The following is a 25,222-nucleotide window of genomic DNA, read 5'->3' as shown; positions in this document are numbered from 1 at the left end:
AAAGTGTGAGTGTGTGTATGTGAGTGTGAGTGTGAGTGTGTGTGAGTTCGAGTGTGTGTGAGAGTATGTGTGTGTATGTGTGTGAGTGTGTGTGTGAGAGTGTGAGTGTGTGTATGTGTGTGAGTGTGTGTGAGTGTGTATATGTGTGAGTGTGTGTGAGTGTGTGTGTATCTGTGTGAGTGTGTATGTGTGTGAGTGCTTGTGTGTGTGAGAGTGTGTGTGTATGTGTGTGTGTGAGTGTGTATGTGTGTGAGTGTGTGTATGTGTGTGTGTGTTCTTTGGTGGGAGGCAGAGGCTTATTTTTATTTTGTTGTCACGTATGCCTGTGGAGGCCAGAAGAGGGCGTCAGATCCCCTGGAACTCGAATTACAGATGGGTATGAGCAGCTGAGTGCTGGGAACAGAACCTGGGTTTTCTGAAAGAGCAGCAAGTGCTCTTAACTGGGGAGCCACCACCATGGTAACCCCTTTAGTGTTGTTGAGACAAGTCTCATTATGTGGTCAGGCTGGCCTTGAACTTACAGCAATCCTGCCTCTGTTTCCTCTTGATTTGTCTCACTATGTAGACCTGGAACTCAAACTACAGAGACCAGGCTGAGCCAGGCTGGCCTTGAACTCATAGGGAGTCTCCTACTTTAAAAAAAAAAAAATAATTGGGGCTGGAGAGATGGCTCAGTGGTTAAGAGCATTGACTGCTCTTCCAGAGGTCCTGAGTTCAATTCCCAGCAACCACATGGTGGCTCACAACCATCTGTAATGAGATCTGATGCCCTCTTCTGGTGCATCTGAAGACAACTGCAGTGTACTTATATATAATAAATAAATAAATCTTTAAAAAAAATAATTATATGTGTATTGTTTTCCCTGCATGTTTTTTTTGGGGGGGGGCTGGAAAAAAATGGGCATCCTCTTCTAGAGGACTGGAACTCTCTAGCTCCCATTCCAGCTCCAACCGCCTTTTTTGATCTCTTAGGCACATACAGACAGAACCACACATACATATAAATAAAAAATAAAAGTAAATCTTCAAAAGAGACATACTTTCTCTTGGTAATTAGTAGATCTGGAAAGCACACGATAGTTCTTCCTGATATTTCTGACAGCACGCAGCTCCCTTATTTAATTAGATGTTATCCTGAATCAAACTAGATTTTGATGTTCGAAGTAATAGGACGATAGCTTTAAAAAGAAACGCCTTCAGAGAGACGCAGCAGTGGGTGAGAGAGCTTGCTGCTCTTGAGGGTTCCCAGTAACACACTGGGGAACTCACAACTGCCTGAACTCCAAATGCAGGGGATCTAGTGCCCTCTTCTTGCTTCCATGGGCACACAAATACACATGGCATACACTTACACACACACACACACACACACACACACACACACATACACACACAAATAAATAAAAATAAAATAGAATAATAGAATCTGGGGCGTAGTAACCCCAGCACTAGGGAGGTACAGGCAGGAGGATCTTGAGTTGAGGCCAACCAGAATCGTTTTAAGGTCTACCTCAAAAAATACGTCATGCTTGGAAGATAAACATTAACAGACACACAACAGATGTTTAGGTCGCTTCCAGTTCACCTTATTAAGGAATGTCTTGTTGAATATCTTTCCATATGTATCTTGTCCGATTTATTGCCTTGCTTTATTTATACTTTATAAAAGATTTTTTAAAGATTTGTTTATTTTATGTTTATGAGTGTTTTATTTGCATATATGACTAATAACACAGACGTGCTTGGTAGCCATGGAGGTCAGAAGATGGTATCCATTCCATGAACCTGGAGCTGCAGGTAATCCTGAGCTGCCTGACATGGTGCTAAGACTTGAACTCTGGTCCTCTGGAAGAGCTATCCATGCTTTCTACCACTAGGTCTTCTCTCTAGCCCCCAAACCTAGCTTTTTTGATTTGGGTGCTGCAAATCTGAATGCATGTGGTCTTCTTGGCTGTTCTCTCCCAAGCCCTTTTGCTTTTTGCTGGTATTAAAAATGAATGTGTTCATCTATTTTATGGAAAACTAATTACTGGGTATATTAATATTATTGCTTCTCGACTGTGTGAGCGAGAGACAGGATCTCACTAGATGGCCTAGAACTGGTTATGCAGATTCACAGACATTTGCCTGCCTCCCAAATCCTGGGATTAGAGGTGTGTGCCACCATGCCAGACATGAATTCAGTTTTGTAGGGAAAAAGGAAAAAAAAAAACTTTCAGAAAAAAAGAGGAAAAGGGACAAAAGGCGTGCCTGCCCCGTAGGCAAGCACTGCTGTTCCTCTCTGTCCTTCCATGCTTTGCCCGACTGGAGACAGAAGTTGGCCTTCGGTGCTGCGGTGGAATAAATGGAAAAGGACCTCTGACTTTTGGCTGAGGTTTTGGCTCCTGCCTGCCCTCTCCTCAGACTTTTCAGGAAACGTGGGTGTTTCTAGCTCCTGCCTTTACTTGCCCCCTGCCTGTCCGATAAGTCTCGGTGATTGTGATAAGCAAAGAAAAATCACACTGGCAAGAAAACTCTGGGCCTCTTAGACAAATAAACTCCGCGTTCTCCAGGAAGCGTTGAAGCTCAGCCCTGCAGGCGTCCCAACTCCAAAGGTAGGAAAACATCGCCCCCTAGAGGCCAGCCTGGTCATCTTCGACAGAGAGCCAATCTCTGGGGTCCAGTAATTTGAGCTTGTCCCTCACCCCTCACTTATTCTGAGGGACCTCGGCAGGAACAGAAACAAGCAGGTTTCCTTATACATTGTGGGTGAGATCCAGAATTGCATGAAATGCAATTTATTTATTTGGGTATTTAGCGATGAAAGTGTGGTCTGGGCACCAAGAGAACAACTGGAATTTCAGTTTAAGTAGAAGGAGAGACTTTTTTTTTTTGGGGGGGGGGGTAGGTTAAGACAAAAAGCGTTTCATTGTAGCTAGAATGTATCTGGTTATCTTAAGCCACTATCAAAGAATCAGGAGTATTTCTTCACAGGGTATGGCTGAACAGGGCCACATGCCACACTCTAAGGGCTTTGCTATTTAGAGTTTGCTTGGAAACCACTGAGGCTAGCTCCGAAGTTGGTATGGTAGCAAGGATTCAAACAGCTGCAAATGCCAGGCCTAGTGGCTCATGCTGTAATCCTAGCATTTGGGAGGATGAGACAGGAGGATCACGAGTTTGAGGTTAAGACAGGCTATATATAGAGGCACTCAAATAAAAAGAAGGAAGAAACGAAGGGAAGGAGAGGGAGAAGCAAGAAATGAGAGGTGAGAAAGAAGGGTGGGGTTGAGGAAAGAGAAGGAAAAGAAAGAGGGAGACAGGGAACAGAATAGAAAGCCTTTCAGGGGGTTGGGGATTTAGCCCAGTGGTAGAGCGCTTGCCTAGCAAGTGCAAGGCCCTGGGTTCGGTCTTCAGCTCCAGAAAAGAAAGCCTTTCACAATCAGCACCAGCAAAATTAAGCTGGGGGAGGGGACCGTAGAAATGGTGAGGCAAGGTCTGCTCCTCACTTACTGTATCAGGAGGACCAGGAAAGGACAATGAAGTGCAGGGGGTGAGGGAACAACCAGGAAAGGGCTTACAAGTCCTCTTTCACTTCAGAACCCCAGGGGACAAAGGCTTCAGAGACTGGGCTCCATCCCGCCAGAACCTAAGAATTTCATTAAGGCACAGTAATTCTGTCTAGCAGTGCTGCCTTTAGTCTTGGACAGAAAAGCCTCTTTCTGAAGACTCCTGAGGATGAAAGTGCTGAGATTAATGACTGCCGTAGCTCTGCCTATCACTCCTCCAGTCCAGTGGGTAGAGGAGTGCTGTAAACTGCTGTCCTCTGTAGAGGACGCGGTTGCTAAGGAACTCACAGCAGCTGTGGCTCCTGCATAGGACCCGTACAAGGCAGAGCCAGCCGACATTCCAGCACCCGAAGCGCTTCACCCCTAGCTTGGGCAGCTATTGGCTACCGATGGCTGCTGGGGGAAGGGAGTCATTTTTCTTTGGGGATGTGGCTGCTGGTCCATACTGTAATGGATGGTCCTACACTCGTGTGATTGGACTCGATGGGTTATTTCTACTGTTAGCGATTTATTATTTATTATTGTTTTTCAAGACAGGGTTTCTTTGCACAGCCCTGGCTGTCCTGGAACTCGCTCTGTAGACCAGGCTGGCCTCAAACTCAGGGAGATCCGATTGCCTCTGTCTCCTGAGTGCCAGGACTAAAGGCGTGCACCACCATTGTTTGGCTCGATGGGTTATTTTAAAATAAGACAGGAAAGTGGGAGAGAGATGTTTTCGGGGGTCGGCGAGATTGGGGGGGGTGAGAGTTGGATATGATCAAGACATGCTGTGTAAACGTACCAAAAATGTCACAGAATACATTTAAAATATCAAAAAGAAGTAAAGGAGGGGAGAAAAGGAAGCAGGCTGCGCTGTGTGTTGCTAAATCTGTACGCTCTTTAATTATAGGTTAACCAAATCAACATACTAGACATATTGTCACACGGGCTCTGGCATTCATTCAGCCCTAATTATGAAAGGAATATGAAGCTAGGGTCACTGGAAAAGGAGCTGTAACTAGACTGGGGGCAGGATCAAGCTTTGGTTGTAATCCCTTTCTATAGAACAAGGCTCTGAGTGGCTGGAGGCATGGCTTAGCAGTTAAGTGCCCTGGTCCCTTTTTTAGAAGATCTGGGTTCAATTCCCAGCATCCACATGGCAGCTCCCAGCTGTCTGCAACCCCAGTTCCTCAGGATCTGATGCCCTTTCCGATTTTTGAGGGTACCAGGCACACACATGGTACACATACATACCTACACACACACACACACACACACACACACACACACACACACACACACACGCACACACAGAGGCAAAGAAAGCACTTATTATACACATAAAACAAAATGGATAAACCTAGCAAACAAAAAGCCTGGGGCTTTAAAAGTTCACTAGGTTCCAGATAGACTTTATTTTGGTTTAAGATAGTGTCTTTTGGTGTAGTCCAAGTTGGTCTTGAACTTGTAGTAATCCTCCTGCTTCTTTCTGCCTACTAAATTCTGGGATTACAGGCATGGTGCACTATGCCCATCTTGTACATTTTAGTGACAGACATCTCCTATGTTAAAAGTGAACCTGCGGGGGTTGAGGATTTAGCTCAGTGGTAGAGCACTTGCCTAGCAAGCCCAAGACCCTGTGTTCGGTCCCCAGCTCTGAAAAAAAAAAAAAGAAAGAAAGAAAAAAAGAAAAGTGAGCCTGGGGCTGGAGAGATGGCTCAGTGGTTAAGGGCACTGGCTGCTCTTCCAGAGGTCCTGAGTTCAATTCCAGGCAATCACATGGTGCTCACAACCATCTGGAATGGGATCCAGTGCCCTCTTCTGGTGTGTCTGAAGACAATGTATATTAAGTAAATAAATCTTTTAAAAAATAAACCAAAAACTGGAAAAATGATTCCAGCATACTTCTAGCACTCCGGAGAGTGAGGAGGCCTGGATTACACAGTTGTGATGCCAATTCAAACAAGCAAGACTCATACCTGTAATCCCAGCATTTAGGAGGCCGAGGCAGGAGAATCATTATGAGGTAAAGGCCAACCGGAGTTACATAGTCAGTTTTAGGCCAGCCAGAGAGAGCTACCTAGCAAGATTCTGGTTTAAAAACAAAACAACTAAAATGTATTAACTCATTTCTTTTATATATATTTACTTTTATTTTTATATGTATTGGTATTTTGTTTGCCCATACATCTGTGTACCAGGTGCATGAAGTGCTGCAGGAGGTCAGATGAGGGCGTCAGACACACCTCACCCACCCTCAGAAGTTGAGGTACAGTGAGCTGCCATGTGGGTGCAAACCCTGGGCCTCTGTAAAAGCAGCAAGTGCTCTGAACCACTGAACCATCTCTCCAGCTCCTACTAATTTATTTTTGAAAACTCTATTGTACCTTCCTCCTTTTTTTTTTTTTTTTTTTTTTTTCCCCGGAGCTGAGGACCGAACCCAGGGCCTTACTGAGCTAAATCCCCAACCCCTGTACCTTCCTCCTTATTGTTACCTAGAGAGATGGCTGCCCATGATGGTTGTTCTGAGGCCTCTTGTGAAGCCTAAGATTGTCAGTAGAAGAAGAACCAGGAAGTTCACATGGCACCATAAGTGGTAAACACCAGAGTCACTGACACCAGGGCATGGAGACTGCTCAAGGGACCGGAGCCTGATGCCTGACAACACTGTTATAGGAGAGACAGAGAATAAAGTACACGCAGCCTGCAGCTTCCAGAAGTTCTTGATCTACAACATCCAGGATGTCAAGAAATGCTATTGATATGCTGAGTTGTGGTTTTGTTTTTGTTTTTGTTTTAAATTTGAGACAGGGTTTCTCTGTATAATCCTGGTTGTCCTGGAACTCTCTAAGTAGACCAGGCTAGCCTGGAACTCAGAGATCTACCTGCCTCTGCCTCCTAAATGCTGGGATTAAAGGTGTGCACCACCAACGCCACTCTCCTGCATCACGTTTTTGACAAATGTTATTGTAATATAAAGAAGGAAGGAAGGAAAGAAGGAAGGAAGGAAGGAAGGAAGGAAGGGCAGACTTTGGAATCTGAAAACCAAAACCTTTCCCACCAGGTTTTTCTATAGTTAGGCATCAGTTTACTCCAGATATACTTACCTCTGTGTTCTTGCCTGTAAAATGGACGTTAAAATGACTCTTACCTGATTATATCTAGGGGACCAATACTATGTAAAAAAAAAGCCTGACAAATGGCAATGCTTTATAAATATCTGACTGGTGTGTGTGTGTGTGTGTGTGTGTGTGTGAGTGTGAGTGTGTGTGAGTGTGAGAGTGTATGTGCGTGAGTGTGTGTAAGTATGAGTGTGTGTGTGAGTGTGAGTGTGTATGTGGTGTGGTTGTGTAACCCCTATGAGGTAGGAGTAAGGCCTGAGGTTAGCCAGCTACAGAAGCCTGTAGAGAAATGGGGTGAATGAGGCAGAACGACCAGGACCCGAGTCCGTGTGTGTACAAATTTGTTAAGGAAATGTCGTCAATGTAATATAAACATGCTTATCATTGAAAAATCGGAAAACATTGTTTCATGCACACAGTTGAAGTCATTCTGCACGTGCCTTTTGTAATCTGTGTCACTTAACGGTGACACGACAAGCTCTTCCCCACATTAGTCAATTTCCTTAGGCAACATTGACTTTAATGGCTACTTAAGACTTCGCTGCATGCATGATTTACTTAACCATGACACTCCGCATTATCTAACTCGCTTCGTGGTTTTAAAAATGTCTTTAGGGTTGGGGATTTAGCTCAGTGGTAGAGCGCTTGCCTAGAAAGCGCAAGGTCCTGGGTTCGATCCCCAGCTCCGAAAAACAGAAAAAGAAAAAAAAAAAAGAGTACAAAATTTTGGGTTGGGGATTTAGCTCAGTGGTAGAGCGCTTGCCTAGGAAGCGAAAGGCCCTGGGTTCGGTCCCCAGCTCCGAAAAAAAGAACAAAAAAAAAAAAAAAATGTCTTTAATGGGGGCCTGGAGAGATGGCTCAGTGGTTACGGCTCCTGTAGTCCCTCTCCTGGTGTGCAGGTGCACATCCAGACAAACAATCCACATACAAAAGTAAGTAGGTCTCTTTTATTTTATTTTTAGAGCCATCACTAAGCATTTTTCTTGGTTAATCTTTTATCTTAGTGTGTGAAGACCACTGAGGCTAGCTTTCCAGAAGTAATTTATAGGTGATATTTGTGGTGATTTGGATAAGGATGCACCTCCTCCCCCCACCCCCAACAGGTTCATATATTTCAACAGTCACCTGAGAGGACAGATAAAGGCAAAAGGTAGCCGTGTGTGTGTGTGTGTGTGTGTGTGTGTGTGTGTGTGTGTGTGTGTGTGTGTTTTGTGTGTGTCTCAGTGATCAGTCAAATACATGTGTAGAGGTCAGAGGACAACTTGTAGATTCTTTCCTACTTGGGATCAAACTCATCAGTTTAGGCTTGTATGACAAAACCTTTAAGAAAAATCGGCTAACAAAAGGCTCCATTAGGATAGTGACTGGGGGCTGAGGAGCCGGCTGCACAGACTGGGCACCTGTCCTACAAGGGTAAGGGATGGAGTCCAGAGTTCAGATCCAATACCCACACAAAAGCAGGGGGTACAGCAGCCAGTCTGTGACCCTAGCACTGCTACCAGGGACAAGAAACCCTGTAACAACCCCATTCAGCAAACGTCTGTGCCTCAGTGCATAAAGTAAGAAGAAGTGACTGAGGAAGACAGCTAACACCAACCTCAGGGCCACACACACGCATGCGTGCGCGCGCGCGCACACACACACACACACACACACACACACACACATACACATGCACGCACAGTGTTTTCGAGGCAGTATCTCATATATCTCAGGTTGCTCTCAAATTTGCTTTGTACTGAAGAATGGCCTGGAGCTCTGATCCTTCTGCCTCTGCCTCCTGAGTGCTGAGACTGCATGGCCAGACCACCATGCTCTGTTTATGCCGTACAATCAGGACCTGAGGATTTGTGCACGCTAGGCGAGTTCTGTACAAACATTCCTGGTTCCTTTGTGTGTGTGTGTGTGTGTGTGTGTGTGTGTGTGTGTGTGTGTGAGAGAGAGAGAGAGAGAGAGAGAGAGAGAGAGAGAGAGAGAGAGAGACAGGGTGCAGGGTCTATAATGTAGCCCAGGATAGCCTTAAACTTAAGGCAATCCTCCTTCCCTACACTCCTGAGTGCCTTCCTTCCCAGTGCCATCTCAAAAACAAGACATACATATATGTGTATACTTATGTATATCCAATATATGTATTAGGATATATATTCTAGTATATATCTCCTTATATATGACTAATAAATATGACTATTAAATATGAATATGTATATTCATACACAACATACATACACACACATATATATCCTATATACAGGATATATATATATATATATATATATATATATATATATCCTAATACTGAATCTTATTTTAATTTTTGGAGTAAGCACTATTTGGTTGTTATATAATCACTATAGCAATATACAGATCTTTATTTATTCTAAATATTTCAGGACTTTATATCCATAAGATAGAACTGCTCCAGAGCTTTTTTGGGTACTGCCTTTGACAGACTTTGATATTGGCCGTGTTCCTGGCTCATGCATAAATTGCGAAGCTTTCCATCTTTTTCTATGTTTAGAGCAGTGCCTGCTTCCTATTTGTCTTGGCAGATTAATACCATATAATAGAGATGACAAGGAGGAAAATGCAAATCGGCACAGATTATTTTGCCTCAGTAACTCTGCCACTTTCATAGCCAGAGGAAAGCGCTGATTGTAGAGAAGCAATTCGGAACAGTGGGAGGGTCAAGGGAGCCATTATGTAGGTGTTGAGAGAGTGCTGCTGGCAAGGCAGCACAGAGGTGAGTGAAGGTGGGTCTCTCCCCAAGGCCAGGACAACAAAAAAGAGCAGTTAAGACTGACAGGAGGTGTTTAAACAAAGACAGTAAACTCAGTCAAGTTAAACTGAGCCTGGAGGCGGAATGGGGGCAGCAGGGAGGGAAGGCTATCTGGGAGTGGGCACCCCTTCCCTTCCCTTCCCTTCCCTTCCCTTCCCTTCCCTTCCCTTCCCTTCCCTTCCCTTCCCTTCCCTTCCCTTCCCTTCCCTTCCTTCCCTTCCCTTCCCTCTCCTCCCCTACCCTCTCCTTCCCTTCCTGTCCCTTCCCTTCACTCCTCTACCTTCCCCTCCCCTCCCCTTTGCTCTCCTCCCCTCCCTGTCCAGTCCTTTCCTTCCCCTCCCTTCCCCTCCCCTCCCCTCCCCTTCCCTTCCCTTTCCCTTCCCGAAAGTCTCTAAGGCTCTGCTCTGTTGTCATTAGCATCTACTGGAAAAGTGACCTTATTTCTCACCTAGAGTATTCGGCCATCTTTTATGTCTGTCTCCATCCCAGCCAAGGCTCCCATCCTATCTCCCAGCTGACATCTACAAGCTTCCCAAGTCAGGGGACAACTTTTGGGAGTCAGTTCTTTTCTTCCTCTTTGATAAGGGTTCTGGGTCACCAGGATCTCTGTGGTGAGTGAGTTACCCATGAGCCTCCTCACTGGCCTGGGCCCTCTAATTCTTTTTCTTTCAGTCCTTCTCTTCTTCTACACAGACCAGTAGTTGCATGACATTTGTTTGTTTGTTCCCCAGTGACTAGGAAAAGTTTGTAGGAGAGAGCAGGAGTAGAGTGAGACGAGGAACTCCTAGGACCTGCTCAACATTGTGCTCATGAGGTAGATGAAGCCATTTTTAATGAAGAGCAAAGTCAACCCAGATGGAAGAAATTCGGCCCCACCAGAAATCAGAGGTTCTTAACACACACACTCTAGACAATTATTTTAATTGGTGGAAATACAGTATTTCACACATTTTTCTTTCCTTCTTTCCCTCTAGCCTATGTACTTTTAATAGACAACGGAACAACCACTCCCTTGCTATCATATCAGAAGTGGGATCCCAGAAATAGATGGTCCACAACCCAGACAACTGGCTTCTCAATAGAATATACCGACCACTCTCTCTGTGGGTGTGGTTTGCTGGGCACAGCCCACAGCGGAAAAACAAGCCTTCTCAACGAGTTTTTTATCACTTACAATGTGGGCAGGAAACTCACTCTACACAGATGACCACCCACTGAAAAGATCTGCAGGGAGGAATTGCAAATAAATTATTCAGATGGGCTGCTGCCCTGCCTATCCCTTGCTCTCCATTCCACATGTATGGACATGGGCCATATAGAGTGACTTCCTTCCAAAAGTATAGTACGGAAAATTGTCATTGGTGAGCAAAGAAGAGCTCGTGTGTGTGTGTGTGTGTGTGTGTGTGTGTGTGTGTGTGAGAGAGAGAGAGAGAGAGAGAGACAGAGACAGAGACAGAGAGAGACAGAGACACACACGTATATGTGTGTGTGTGAGAGAGACAGAGACAGAGAGAGACAGAGACACACACACGTGTATATGTGTGTGTGTGTGAGAGAGAGACAGAGACAGAGAGAGACAGAGACATACACACGTGTATATGTGTGTGTGTGTGTGAGAGAGAGAGACAGAGACACACACAGGTATGTGTGTGTGTGTGTGTGTGTGTGTGTGAGAGAGAGAGAGAGAGACAGAGACAGAGACAGAGACACACACACAGGTATGTGTGTGTGTGTGTGTGAGAGAGAGAGAGAGACAGAGACAGAGACACACACACAGGTATATGTGTGTGTGTGTGTGTGTGTGTGTGTGTGTGAGAGAGAGAGAGAGAGAGAGAGAGAGAGAGAGAGAGAGAATGTGGAGAATGTGTGCTTATGTCTGGGTCTTCAAGACTGAGCTTCCCAAGTAGCAGGGGCTATAGGCGTGCAGCTGCACACGGTGGGAGAAATCGGTGTACTATGGAGAAGTCTGAGAAATTCCTTCCACCAGATGATGAGAGTCAACATTAATAGCTATAAGTCACATTGGTAAGATGTACCATTGACACTGCATGATGACAATGGTAGGAGGCAGAATGACTGTCTAAAGTCTGAGGCCAGTCTGCGTTATACGGTGAACTCCAAGCCAACTACAGCTGCAGAAGGAAATCCTGTTCAGAAAACAAACAAACAAACAAAAACCAGAACAGAGAAAAAAGGGAGGGAGAGGAAGGAAGAAGAAGGAAGAGAGAAAAACAGAGGGAGGGGAAGAGAGAGGAAGAGAAGGAAAAAAGAGGGAGGGACAGAGGGACCGAGGGAGCGGGGAAGAGAGGGAGAGAAAACAGCAGCTCATCTCTTACTGTCTTTCCTAGTCTTGTCATGAGAAAAACATGAGACAAGTTCTAACAGAAGGGTATCTTACAACATGTCTGACGAGCACTCATCAAAATTATCAATCATTAGAAACGAAGAACATCTGAGAAATAATCTGTAGGAGCCTACGGATAATTGCAACTGAATGTAGGATGTATACTGCACAAGGTCCTAGAGCAGCAAAAGGAGGGGAGGTGGTAGTGGTGGAGGTGGCAGGGTACAAATGCACCCTCAACACCCTCACGGGACGTTTTCTTAGTTCTCTGGTTTCCTGACTTTCACATGACCCAGGACTCCATGTCCTTTCTGTATTGCTAAGAGCACTGTCCTCCAGAACCCCTAATCTCACTAGTCATGTCCAAATATTGCCTGGTTCAGGTCTCTCTAGACGACCAGTTCAGCCTATCCAGTCCCCAAATACGATTCTCCCTGACCTCTACCCACTGCAGGGACAAAACGATGAACGTCGTCATTGTTGTCATTATTATTATTATCATTATCATTAATTATTTTCTCCTGGCTCCTTGTTAGTTAGTCCCTGAATTCTGTCAATGTCTCCTGTCGTGGATATCGTGATTAGTTTTTGTTTTGCTTTTGTTTTTGCTTTTTTAAGTCAGTGTAATACAAGGCGAATTATTTGGGAAGAGGGAACTTCAGCTGAGAAAAGAACTCCGTCAGATTGGCTGGAGGGCCCTCAGTATCTATGGGCTTGTTGTCTTCAGGGATGTGTTTCCCTTTTCCCTTCCTAGGTCTTTCCTTGCCTCTGTAATTTCCTTTTGCTCGTGCGAGCAGCTGTTAAGAGTGGGAAATGCAGGTTCATGGTTCCTGGGCACAGTAATTTCTGGTGAATTTCTTTTCTCTGAGGTGTGTGCGCACGCGAAGATATTTACTTACATTCGTGTTTGGGACAGAATCAGTAGGAATTAGTGGGTGATTTACTACAGTCTATTTTTTAAGTGTAGCAAAACAATGAGACAAAACTCATTTTAATAGTCCAGTCACCAAAATTTTCATACTCAGAATAACTTGATTATATACAAAACAGCTTTGAAGAGAGGAATGAGAAAGGCCAGCATTAGATGGGTGCAAAATCGAACCAAGACCTGAAAACCACAGCGTGAAAGAAATAGCAGAGGATATAAAAGAAAGACGTTTTGAAGTAGCAACATTGGGAGATGATTAGATTAGCAAGGGATGCAAATAAAGGAGTACCAGTCCCAACGAGCCAGCCAGGAGTCGAACCTGGAATCTTCTGATCCGTAGTCAGACGCGTTATCCATTGCGCCACTGGCCCGCAGACATTACGGGCCGGCCCAATAATGATACTTCAGACTTATCCCGCAGGGCTGCATGGGACCTGTAGTCTCACTAGAGCGCTACAGATGGACTGGGCATTCTGGGAGATTGCAGAGCGTCAGCAACGAGAGCCTGTCATTGGTAGAGCAAGGGTGCCACGCCCATGTCACTGTGCGGTCTGCGGATTGGTGGGAGCAGCGACTTGGTCCCTCCACCTCCGCTTTGGGGCTGTAAAGACGCTCTGGTTGTTAAGGCGACTTGTCCCGCCTCCCCGGGACTGTTCTCCGCTTTGTGATTGGCCTCTAATAGCAAGGAATCCCGGCGTGGGCTGCGCGAGGGAAAAGATGGCGGCGATGGCAGTCGGAGGTGCTGGTGGCAGCCGCGTGTCCAGCGGGAGGGACCTGAATTGCGTCCCTGAAATAGCTGACACACTGGGTGCTGTGGCCAAGCAGGGGTGAGGGCCGGATTTCCTCCAGAGGAGTGCGGGATCCAAATTTGGGGAACAAGGAGGGCAGACTAGTACCTCGCAGGGGATGAGGGATTGAGACACCATTACTCCTTGAGTGGGGAAGACTTCGGCCCCAAGAACGAGAGGTTGAAACTCTGGGGGGCGTGTGGTCACGGAGTTCAAAAGTCAGGGGAGTTACAGGGCAGATTTAAAAAGGGATGTACAGTAGGCCTTGGAGACGGATTATTTGAGAGTAGAGAGAAGTATAAGGAGGCGAGCGAGAGAAGAGGTTAATCTGGCTTGAGGAGGCATGGGCAGTGTTGGGACAGGTCTAAATTTGACAGTCCTGGAAAGCCAGTGAAGTCAGGGAAGAAAGAAATCTACTTGACTTCTATGTCCATTTCTTGCTCATCGGTTCATGATTGTGTTTTGGGAAGAAATTGATGCATAGTGTTGTGAAAGTGATGTGTCCCAAGATGGGCTGAACTCAATAGCCCGTGGGGTGACTGATGATGGCTTTATGGAACTGTGCAAAATCAAGATATTAATATCCCAGTTGCTTGGATCTCTGGGCCCTTACTTTACATGATGATTCTGGGTCTGTCACGGTTGTAGGTTTGATTTCCTCTGCATGCCTGTCTTCCACCCGCGTTTCAAGAGGGAGTTCATTCAGGAACCTGCTAAGAATCGGCCTGGCCCCCAGACACGATCAGACCTACTGCTGTCAGGAAGGGGTAGGGACCTTACCCTGTGCCCCTTAATTATTAGAGGCAGTAATATCTTCTGCTTTATAGGACTTAATTTTCCTCCTCTGATTTGGTTATATATTGGCTAGCCCCTATGACATAAATAACAACTTTTTTTCCCCTTTCTTTCTTTCTAAAAGTTGCAGTCCCCCCATTCTTCATCAGGCTATCCCTCTATCAGAGAGAAAAAAGTCTTGCTTTTCACCTCTTTACTCTCTGCTGAGAACTAGAAGTTGAGCAAGAAAATGCCAAACCCCATTGAATCTTTGTCTTTTCTTGGGTGGGGGAGTGCAGACTGGAATACGCTAATTGTGGGAAAGCTTTCTCCATGGATTCATCCAGACTCAAAAGTGGAGAAGATCCGAAGGAACTCTGAGGCGGTAAGGCAGTTTAATTTCTCTGTGGGATCCCTTTAAAAGTTAGGCCTGACCTGGGTATTGTGGCACCTATCTGCAATCTCAAGCATCTGGGAGGCTATTCCCACATCTGGAAGATAATGAGGGAGGACTGAGAATTCCATGCGGGGAAAAGAAAAGGACATAAAGTAATTCTGTCACTAAACTAGGTTAGGAGAGTAACCTGGTAAATCATAGTACAGTTAAGTGTCTGAAGAAATGTGTGATGGCTTACATCTATAATCTCAACAGAGGTACATCTCCAACTCAGCGAATCGCTGAATTCCAGACCCTGTTTCAAAAGAGGAAACGTTTGGCTCTGGTGGAGTATGGCAGCTTACAGCCGTAATCCTAGCATTCTGGAGAGTGAGTGAGGACTCCTTCAGATTCCAAGTCAAGCTGACTTATGGAGAAAATTCCAGAACAGCCTGGGCCACAGTGTCAGAGCCAGTTTCTACTCTACCTTACCCCAGAAGTATTTGGTTCTTAGCTCTTAATGGTTTTCTTTCATCCTATGTTTCAGGCTATGTTGCAGGAGCTGAATTTTGGGGCATATCTAGGTCTTCCAGCTTTCCTATTGCCCCTTAATCAGGAAGATAACACAAATCTGGCCAGAGTTCTGACCAACCACATCCACACTGGCCACCATTCTTCCATGGTATGACTGAGGGTTCTTTCCTACTGTGTATCACGCTAGCTGTACCTTTTGCCCAGTTATGCTCCCCCCACCCCCCGCCACGTGCATTTGGCAGAATTGAAATGTCAGTACTGTTCTTCCCCCACCCCGTCTAAAAGCGGTGTGCAGAGAGTTTCAGAACATAGCTTATGGGGCTAGAGATGTGGCTCAGTGGTAGATCACTTGCCTAGCACACAGGAGCCTCTGGGTTTGAGTCTTAGTACTATAAAACTAAAGATAGAGAAAATACTTAATTATTTCTATTTAAAGTAAAAGACAAGCTAAGTCTTTGTATAAGGATATGTATGAGATCAAACACGTGTAATCACATTTAGAAAAGCATATAGGGCTGGAGAGATGGCTCAGTGGTTAAGAGCACTGACTGCTCTTCCAGAGGTCCTGAGTTCAAATCCCAGCAACCACATGGTGGCTCACAACCATCTGTAATGAAATCTGATGCCCTCTTCTGGTGTCTGAAGACAGCTACAGTGTACTTCTATATAATAAATATAATAAATAAATCTTTAGAAAAGCATATAAAGAGATTAACTTCTGGACCCACTGAGTTCGAAACAGCGCTTTAACAGGGTACCTGTTCATATTTAGTTCTGGATGAGGGTCCCCTTGGTGGCCCCAGAGGACCTGAGAGATGATGTAATTGAGAATGCACCAACTGCACACACAGAGGAGTACAGTGGAGAGGAGAAGACGTGGTTGTGGTATGTCTCTCTTGCTGCTTTACCTGCACAGGGCGGGGTGAGGACTATGGGGAACGGATTTCGAGTGTTCCTTGAGTTATAAGCCATATGCATTTGACAGGGTCTTTCTTTGTTTCTGATTCTGGGCAGGTGGCATAACTTCCGGACTCTGTGTGACTATAGTAAGAGGATTGCAGTAGGTAAGTCCACAGGGTTCTGAGATGTAAGTGGCCTCCTGGGAATGAGAATCAGCAGGCTGGGCATGGTGGCCCACCACATTTCATTTCAGAACTTGGGAATTGGAGGCAGGCAGATCTCTGGGAGTGTAATTAACGCTACCCTGGTCTATATAATGAGTTCCAGGATAGCCAGGACTATGTAGACAGACCCTATTTTTTAAAAAAACAAAAACAAAAACAAAAAGCAAGCCAAGCAGTGGTGGTGCACACTTAGGAGGTAGACGCAGTCAAGTCTCTGCAAGTTTGAGGCCAGCCTGGTCTACAGATTGAGTTCCAGGGCAGTTAAGCCTATACAGAGAGACCTTGTCTCAAACAAAAGTTAGAATCAGCAGTTTAGAAAGTTCCAGGACTGGCCTTATGGACCCCTGCACACACATGGTACACACGTGGTATATGTGCACATATACACAACACACACACACACACACACACACACACACAAAGTAAATCTATGAAAAGGAACCATTTCATGAGGCTGGGGGTGTAACTCAGGTGGTGGAATCTAGATCAGGTCTAGATGCAGGAAGCCCCTGAGTAAGACCCACAGTGCACATGCAGTCAGATGTCATGGCGTATGCCTGCAATTCCAGCCTTAGGAGGTGGAGGCAGGAGGATGAGAGTTCACGGAAAGTTCAGTGCTATATTGGGTTACCTGAGACCCACTCTGAAAATACAACCAGGTGGCCATTCTGTTTTCATATACCTTTAATCCCTGAACATGGGACGCAGAGGAAGGTGGGTCTCTGTGACTTCTAGGCCATACAGACTACAGTAAGAATCTGTCTGAGAAAAGGAAAACAAAGTGAGTTCCATGTGTATCCTAGGTGTCTTGACTGCTTTCCCTGTGCTCAACAGAAGGAAGAAGAATTGCACCCAGTAGGGCAGGCTCCCTGCTCACCCACAGGTGATCTTTCTCTTCCTTTGTGTAGCTCTTGAAATCGGAGCTGACCTCCCGTCTAGTCACGTCATTGATCGTTGGCTTGGAGAGCCCATCAAAGCCGCCATTCTCCCCACCAGCATTTTCCTAACCAACAAGAAGGGGTTTCCTGTTCTTTCTAAGATGCAGCAGAGGCTGATCTTCCGGCTCCTCAAGGTGGGTGGCCCAGGCCTCTCCTGACTTACTCACTGGAGTGTGACTTTCACCCCGTGGGGGAGGGACAGGTGATTGCTTGCTTTCTGGTTCCTTCTCCAGAAACCAGAGAAGTCCTGGAGAAGGAACCAAACTTCTTCAGATGTAGTTGTCCTTCCTCATGCACTGGGGATTGTGTTACCCCAGGGACCTTTCCACTAAATTGTCCTGTGCTTAAACTGCTGGCAATGACCTGCCTGGCACCAGACTCTCAAGTTTGGTCCAGCCCAGGTCAGGATGAACTGAGTTCTCATTCTTACCTGGTCAGCATATGAGGACTTTATACATTTATGAAAGCCATACTTTTTTTTTGGTACTGAGACAGATGCTGGACAACTATTGGTATGGGTTTTATTTTATGTTGGGGGCTTTGGTTATAAACCATGTCTGAGAATCATGAACTGTGGGCTGACTCTCCTCACAGTTGGAAGTGCAATTTATCATCACGGGAACCAACCACCACTCAGAGAAGGAGTTCTGCTCCTACCTCCAGTACTTGGAATACTTAAGCCAAAATCGTCCCCCACCCAATGCTTACGAACTCTTTGCCAAAGGCTATGAAGACTATCTGCAGTCCCCACTTCAGGTAGGTTTGAAGAGCACTGAAGGTGGAGAAGGGACTGCAGGGATTATTCAGAGTTCAGAGCATGGGCTTCTCTTCCTGAGGACCTGAACTTGGTTCCCAGCACTCATCTGGTGACTCAGAGATGTAACTTCAGCTCCAGAAGACCAAGTGCTTTCAGTGCCTTCTCAGGCACTGCCTGCACATGGTGTGCACACATACATGCAAGCAGAATATCCATGCACATACATAGTTTTAGTTGAAAAAAAAAAATCTTGGGACTGGAGAGATGGCTCAGAGGTTAAGAGCACTGACTGCTCTTCCAGAGGTCCTGAGTTCAAATCCCAGCAACTACATGGTGGCTCACAACCATCTGTAATGGGATCTAATGCCCTCTTGTGTGTCTGAAGACAGCTATAGTATACTCATAAAGATTTTATAAAATAAAATCTTCAATATCCATTCTTTATTTTAAAAAAAATAAATAATCTTCAAGAGATATAATAATAATTGTAATAATAGCAAGAGAGAGGGACAAGAAATATCTCTAAAGAGTAGGTAGTCCAGGTAGATCCTACCTAAACTCAGGAAGCAATGGGAGAGTTTTGATGTCTTGGCCATTTGCCAATACTGGCCAACTTCTTCCGTCTCATTTGTCAGCCTCTGATGGACAATCTGGAATCTCAGACGTACGAAGTGTTCGAAAAGGACCCCATCAAATACTCTCAGTACCAGCAGGTACAGTATTGGCTTCAGGAAGGCCAAGCACAGGCCAGGGAAAGGTTGGTAGAGATGGGGACACTTCTATGAGGTTTTCTGTCTCTCCCCTCAGGCCATCTATAAATGTTTGCTAGACCGAGTACCAGAAGAAGAAAAGGAGACCAATGTCCAGTGAGTCCTTCTTTTGTTCCCAGGTAGTTGTACGCTTGCTTCTCCCTCTGCTTGGTCTGCTTGACTCTTCCCTTTTCTTAGGGTACTTATGGTGCTGGGTGCAGGCCGAGGTCCTCTAGTGAATGCGTCTCTCCGGGCAGCCAAGCAGGCTGAGCGGCGGATTAGGCTGTATGCCGTGGAGAAGAACCCCAATGCTGTGGTGACGTGAGTAGCAGCCTGCTTGCTGGGCAGCTGGTCCTGGGTCCCAGTTTCCAGCTGAAGTCTTCCTTACTCGGTCACCCCTGATTTCAGGCTAGAGAACTGGCAGTTTGAAGAATGGGGGAGTCAGGTGACAGTTGTCTCGTCAGACATGCGGGAATGGGTGGCTCCGGAGAAGGCAGACATCATTGTCAGTGAACTTCTGGGCTCCTTTGCCGACAATGAGCTGTCACCTGAGTGTCTGGATGGAGCACAGCACTTCCTGAAAGGTTTGTCCAGGTTGGGGGGATCATATGGCTGCGAACTGCTGCTTGCAGGGTAAAATGATTTACACAGGAGTGGACTAGAGATTCCATAAGGCTTGTGGGCTCTGACCATGGCTTTGGAGCATTTATCTGAAATGAGGCCCAGAGTGTGATCTCTACGTGGGTAGAAAAAGTATCTTGGACTTAATGTTCGTTTGTTTATGGGGTTACCAGCATCTACATGGTGGGTTAGAGTGCAGTCAGACCTACCCTGGTGATATTCAGCAGTGGGCTGTGTGTGTATGATGTGATCCCACAGAATTGTGTCAGCCTGGACCTCAGTCATCTTAGTTTGTGTAAGGACTGTCATTTTCTCTCTAATAGTCCAGAATTTGTTCTGTGCTAAGTAGTGCATAGCTCTGTTTTTGGGGTGTTTTTTTTTTGGAGCTGAGGACCGAACCCAGGGCCTTGTAGGCAAGCGCTCTACCACTGAGCTAAACCCCCAACCCCTTGGGGTGTTTTTTTACCTTTACTTACGGCTCTAACATCCTAAGAGTAGAATTCCGATGATCCAACATCCTGTCCTCCAGCCGTGTTCCTAGCAGCCTTGGCTTGTTCTGTTGTTTGAGCCTTCAGCTGGTGCAAAAAATGCCCTCTCCCCTCCCTTTGGGAACTGATTTGACCCTGTTGTCCTGCAGATGATGGTGTAAGCATCCCCGGAGAATACACCTCCTTCCTGGCTCCCATTTCTTCCTCGAAGTTGTACAACGAGGTCCGCGCCTGTCGGGAGAAGGACCGTGACCCTGAGGTAAAGAGCTGCTTTTCTAGGAGGAGGGACTATCCTTCAGTCTGCTCTCCTGTCTTCCTCTGAAGCCAGTGAAGAGGTGAGAGGAGCTGGGATTGAAGAACGAGGGTGAAGTAAAACGATGTTTTCGTTCTTTGATGCTGGAACTCCAGCTTTCTCTGGGAAGTGGTGCCTCCTGTCTGTCTGTCTGTCTGTCTTCTGTCTCCTGAAGTTGTTGCTTTCTCACCCTGGCCAGGCACAGTTTGAGATGCCTTATGTGGTTCGGCTGCACAACTTCCACCAGCTTTCTGCTCCTCAGCCCTGTTTTACCTTCAGCCATCCCAACCGAGGTAGGTTCATGCATGGCTGTTCTGACTGAGGGGGTGCGAGCTTCCCAAGTCTAGGTCTCAGGTCCTGCAGTCCTAGAGCCTATTCAGGTTTGCCAAGTCATTGAGGGGTTTTGGCCCCTTGTCATCCATCCATGTCCTTCCTGACAGATCCTATGATTGACAACAACCGCTACTGTACCTTGGAGTTTCCTGTGGAGGTGAACACGGTGCTTCATGGCTTTGCAGGCTACTTTGAAACTGTGCTTTACCGGGACATCACTCTGAGTGAGTGTCTGGGAGCTCATTAGAGCACTGGTGATTTCAGTTCTTGGGGGCTGCTTCACAGTGTTCTCTCCTCCATGGAGATTGCTAGCTGAACACTAGCTGAGGTTACTGTCAGCCCGGCACAGTAATTTCATGGGGAGTCCAGAGTCCAGGAATAGAGGTCTCTGATTCTTAGGATTTTTTATGACCACAGAAGAGACTTCTCAAGGTAAGGAAGAGGGACAGTGGTGACCTCAAGTCTTTCATTACTTTGTCTCCACAGGTATCCGCCCAGAGACCCACTCTCCTGGCATGTTCTCATGGTTCCCCATCTTCTTCCCCATCAAGGTAGGAGTCCCCTCTAAGATGGTTGGTTGAGGGATAACAGTGGTGTTCTGCTCCTGTCCCTCAGCTAGTTGGCTGTGACCCACATTCTGTTCTGTCACTTGCTCTGTGGTCTTGGTTGGGGTTACCCAAGTAAGCTCCCTGGACTCCCCACATCTCCAACCACTCTTGTCCAGTCTTTACCTGGAAGAGGGTTGACTTTTTACCACTTAATTTGAATTGGCCTTTCTGTCTAAGCCCCTCAGTGCCTTCCCACTGCCCTCAGGTGAGACCCTGGAACCATGTTGTAAGAGTTGGCTTGGTGGCTTTTTCTGCCTCCCAGGAGATGTCTCTAGCTTTTAGTCCCCTCTGTTTTGCCTGTGAGGTTCTTTGCTCATGCCTTCACCCTGCCAACTGACCAGGTTTCCTGGGATATCTGCAATCAGGCCATTTTCCTGACCTCCTAGAATAGGCTGTCTTCCTCCTAAGTGCTTTCGCGGCTCCCTGTACATGCTCATAGCACTCACTGTGTCCTTGCTCACTGTCCATATTTTGACAGAGTAGGGACGTCTTTTTTTTTTTTTTTTTTTTTTTTTTTAAAGATTTTATTTATTTCATGTATGTGAGCACACTGTAGCTGTCTTCAGACACACCAGAAGAGGGCATCAGATCCCACTGGATCCCAGATGGTTGTAAGCCACCATGTGGTTGCTGGGAATTGAACTCAGGACCTCTGGAAGAGCAGTCAGTGCTCTTAACCGCTGAGCCATCTCTCCAGCCCCGAGTAGGGACGTCTTATGAGGGTCAGAATATTTTACTATATTTGTCTTTGGTTTTGAGAAAGGGTTTGGGATTATATTCAAGCTGGCTTTGAATTCCTGACCCTCCTGCCTAGCCTCCTGAGTTTGAGGGTTATAGGTTTGTACCCCACACTTGGCTGTTGATTATCTAATCCCCGTCTATCCTCCCAACATTGTCAAGTATAGTTCCTCAGCTCAACCCCAGCCTCTGTGTCTTTCCTATTACAGCAGCCCATCACGGTGCATGAAGGCCAGAACATCTGTGTGCGTTTCTGGCGATGCAGCAATTCTAAGAAGGTGTGGTACGAGTGGGCGGTGACAGCGCCAGTCTGTTCTTCTATTCACAACCCTACTGGTCGCTCCTATACCATTGGCCTCTAGCCCTGCACACAGCGTCAGAGCCTTGGAAGCAGCTCTGAGTTCTCTTCCTGTAGCACAGAAGGTGCAGAACATCTACTGGTTCAGTTCATCTGTGAGACCCTCACCTGCCAGCGAGGAACGATTCAGTCTGCTTTTCTACCTATGTCATGGTGGCCAGGGGGTAGGCATTCCAGGACTGCCAAGCATGGTGGTGCATACTTTTTATCCCAGCACTCCAGAGGCAGAGGCAGGTGAATTTCTTTAAGTTCAAGGCTAGCCTGGTCTACCCAGCAAGTTTCAGGCCACCTAGGGGCTACATAGTGAGATCCTGTCTCCAAAAAAGAAAAAGAAAAAAGAAAAAAAAAAAAAAAGAATTGCAGGACACAAGCCAGCAGCAGTTTTCAGAAGCCTCTGTCGAGGGCACGAGGACTCAGTAGCACTGGAGGAAGTGGCATCGGCGGGCGCTCACCCTCCAGAGCTTCCCAGGGGTCAGGAGAAAAGGCAGAGGCTTGTGGGAGAGCCCCAGAAGTGTGCATGAACACTTGCGGCCTTCCCCTGGCCTTACTCTGTTGTTGTTTGGATGCTTTGTGTCAGAAGGAAACACAAATAAAGAGAAGTTACGGCCTCTGCTGCTCTCCCCTGCTGCCGCCTGCCTGTTTCCTACACTTCACTTCAATCCCAGCACACCGAGGTCTGTGCTCTTGCCTTGCCTAAGACCCAAGGAGGTCAGAAGCTGGGGATGTTCAGTAGTAGAGCACGAAGTACTCAGTGGTGACCTGTGAGGTTCCCACTTGTGCTCATGTTGTGTTCCGTCCCCGTGTGTCAAGCCCTCCAGCCTCACCCGCCCCCGCCCCGGGACCTCTGGGCGTATGCTTTTCTCATGTGGTCCATTAGGTTCATTTGTCTATTTCTCTAGGAAAGAGACACCTTGGAGATATGAGAAGAGCTTCTAGCTTCTCCCTTCCTTAGATGGATTGCCAGTAAAATCACAGAGTAATTGTCCATTTTGCAGAAGAAAATTTGAAGTTGGTACAGTGAAATGTTGCACCTATCCTAACATCTCTGACAGCAGCAACTTTTTGGGGTAGTGCAGGGATTGGGCAGCTCAAGGGTCCAGGAGCTTTGGGAAACCTAAGGAAGTGAGGGTTGGCACCATCAGTTCTTTTTAGAACAGAATACCCAAGTACCCATGTCAGCTGAGAAGTTATCTCGGTTTACGTTTGCAATAGGGGACCATGTGGGGTCTGATGTGAACAGCAGTGTTGCAGAGGAGTCTGGCAGTACTCAAGTCCCAAGGAGTGAGGTCAAGAGGGCGGTCTGGGGGCTGGGGATTTAGCTCAGTGGTAGAGCGCTTACCTAGGAAGCACAAGGCCCTGGGTTCGGTCCCCAGCTCCGGAAAAAAAGAACCAAAAAAAAAAAAAAAAAAAAAAGAGGGCGGTCTGGAGGGTGGGTGGCTGCCTACTCAGGATGGAGGTATGGGGTTCTACAAAACCCTCGAGTCAGTAGGTATGGCCAAAGTTGTCCTCCGTGGGCTCTGCCCATCAGGTGCTTATGGGCATCTATAACTGGAAAGAACAAGTGAGTCTTTTCTCCATCTTTGCTTTCCTTCTGTAAGTCACTTAACTAGGGAGTTAGTGGTAAGCATCTCCCAAGGGTGCCTTTGCTTGAGTCCTGGAGAGGTTAGCTCATCTCCTGGGGTTAACTAAGACATTTGAGTTTGGCTCCTATGTAGGGCTGTAGCCAGTTCTTGAACCTTTGTTCTGACGGATCTCACAAGTGCATGGCATGGTCTGGAAAGAGGAGTCCAGCTGCCATGGTACTCTGTTGAGCATACAGGAAATAGTGGAGCTTCAGGCCCCCACAAACCTGAAGGAACAGAGCAAACCTTTGGGACTGGAGTTGGTGAGAAACCTTGCCCACTGCCACTGTCTGCGTAGTATACTGACAGTATATACCTAGGGACTCATGTGGTCCCAGTCCTGCGGTCACACTGGTATAAAGGAATTGGGATGCTCCCTCAATTCTCAGTCACTGGAAAGTTTATGTTTATTATGTTCTTATGTTAGTTTCTCTGGGTGTTTTTGTGTTTTGCTTCCCTGGGTTTTTAACTTTAACCACACATTCCATTCCTGAGCCCACATAAGAGAGAAGCACTGGGACAGGCTTTGTAGAGCTGGTGCCAACCAGCAAGTTAATTTTTTTTTTTTTTTTTTCGGAGCTGGGGACCGAACCCAGGGCCTTGCGCTTGCTAGGCAAGCGCTCTACCACTGAGCCAAATCCCCCAACCCCGCAAGTTAATTTTAAAATTTAGTTTAAGTTAATTTTTGTTACTGAGACAGGGTCTACATAGCCCTGGTTGGCCTGGGACTTGAGATCTACCTGCTTCTGCATCTTGAGTTCTGAGATTAAATGTTTGGGTCACTTAAGTTTGGCAACCGTGGACTATGTTTTAAGAGAGTAGCCTTGGCTCATTACACAACATTCCGGTCTCTAAGTCAGTATTTCCACTTCTTCACTACATTGCCTTGGAGGTGCTTTGCCCAGGTCAGTGACTTCACCCAGGAAATGGTGCTGCCATTGTCCCTCAGACTCCCAACATTTGTTCAATTCTCTCCAAAGTGGTTGATTGCCTTTTAAACCTTCCTCTGCCCCTTTGGCCATGCTGTGACCGTGGGTGGCTGGTGTGACTTTTGAAGCAAGGATGGAAGCCGAGCTTGTGGATGGGATTTACTGTCCCTTGGAGGTCTTGAGTGGATTATCAGTGAAGAGTACGAGCTGCTGGTTTTTCAGAGGACGGCGTTCACAGCCTTCCATAATTCCTGTCTCAGGGGATCTGTTGCCCTCTTCTGAGGTCCATCGGCAGCAGACACACACGCTGCACAGATGTGTAGCCAAAACACACATACTCCATAATTAAGGGATCTTGACTCATAAGTTAGGGCACTGAGAGAGAGATCCTGACAACTATAACCTCAAAATGAATAATATTTAGAACGTCACTGTTTTTAGGACTTGTAAAACAACCTAACCCAGTGAGATTGTCAGACCAGGTAGGGTGAGGCTG

General features: G+C 46.5%; 1 protein-coding gene and 1 non-coding gene across 2 annotated transcripts; one reads left to right on the top strand and one right to left on the bottom strand.

The window, feature by feature from the left end:
* Positions 1 to 12,995: 12,995 nt before the first annotated feature.
* Trnar-acg3 (transfer RNA arginine (anticodon ACG) 3) lies at positions 12,996 to 13,068 on the bottom strand. Its single transcript has one exon. It is a non-coding gene; the product is annotated as a tRNA-Arg (tRNA).
* Positions 13,069 to 13,400: 332 nt separating this feature from the next.
* On the top strand, positions 13,401 to 22,800 carry Prmt5 (protein arginine methyltransferase 5). Its single transcript, NM_001108867.2, is given in 17 exon segments — positions 13,401 to 13,524; positions 14,134 to 14,252; positions 14,559 to 14,644; positions 15,183 to 15,317; positions 15,942 to 16,054; positions 16,184 to 16,233; positions 17,202 to 17,365; positions 17,826 to 17,987; positions 18,624 to 18,701; positions 18,796 to 18,854; positions 18,936 to 19,058; positions 19,146 to 19,321; positions 19,996 to 20,105; positions 20,338 to 20,431; positions 20,579 to 20,695; positions 20,958 to 21,022; positions 22,027 to 22,800. Coding segments are annotated over 17 exon segments (1,914 nt in total). The 5' UTR covers positions 13,401 to 13,414; the 3' UTR covers positions 22,180 to 22,800.
* Positions 22,801 to 25,222: the final 2,422 nt, after the last annotated feature.

The sequence above is a fragment of the Rattus norvegicus genome, chromosome 15 (assembly GCF_021556685.1).
Source record: "Rattus norvegicus strain SHRSP/BbbUtx chromosome 15, alternate assembly SHRSP_T2T, whole genome shotgun sequence".
Lineage (NCBI taxonomy): Eukaryota > Metazoa > Chordata > Mammalia > Rodentia > Muridae > Rattus > Rattus norvegicus.
The sequence above is the reverse complement of the archived record's forward strand: the minus strand, read 5'-3'. Positions and strand labels throughout refer to the sequence as shown.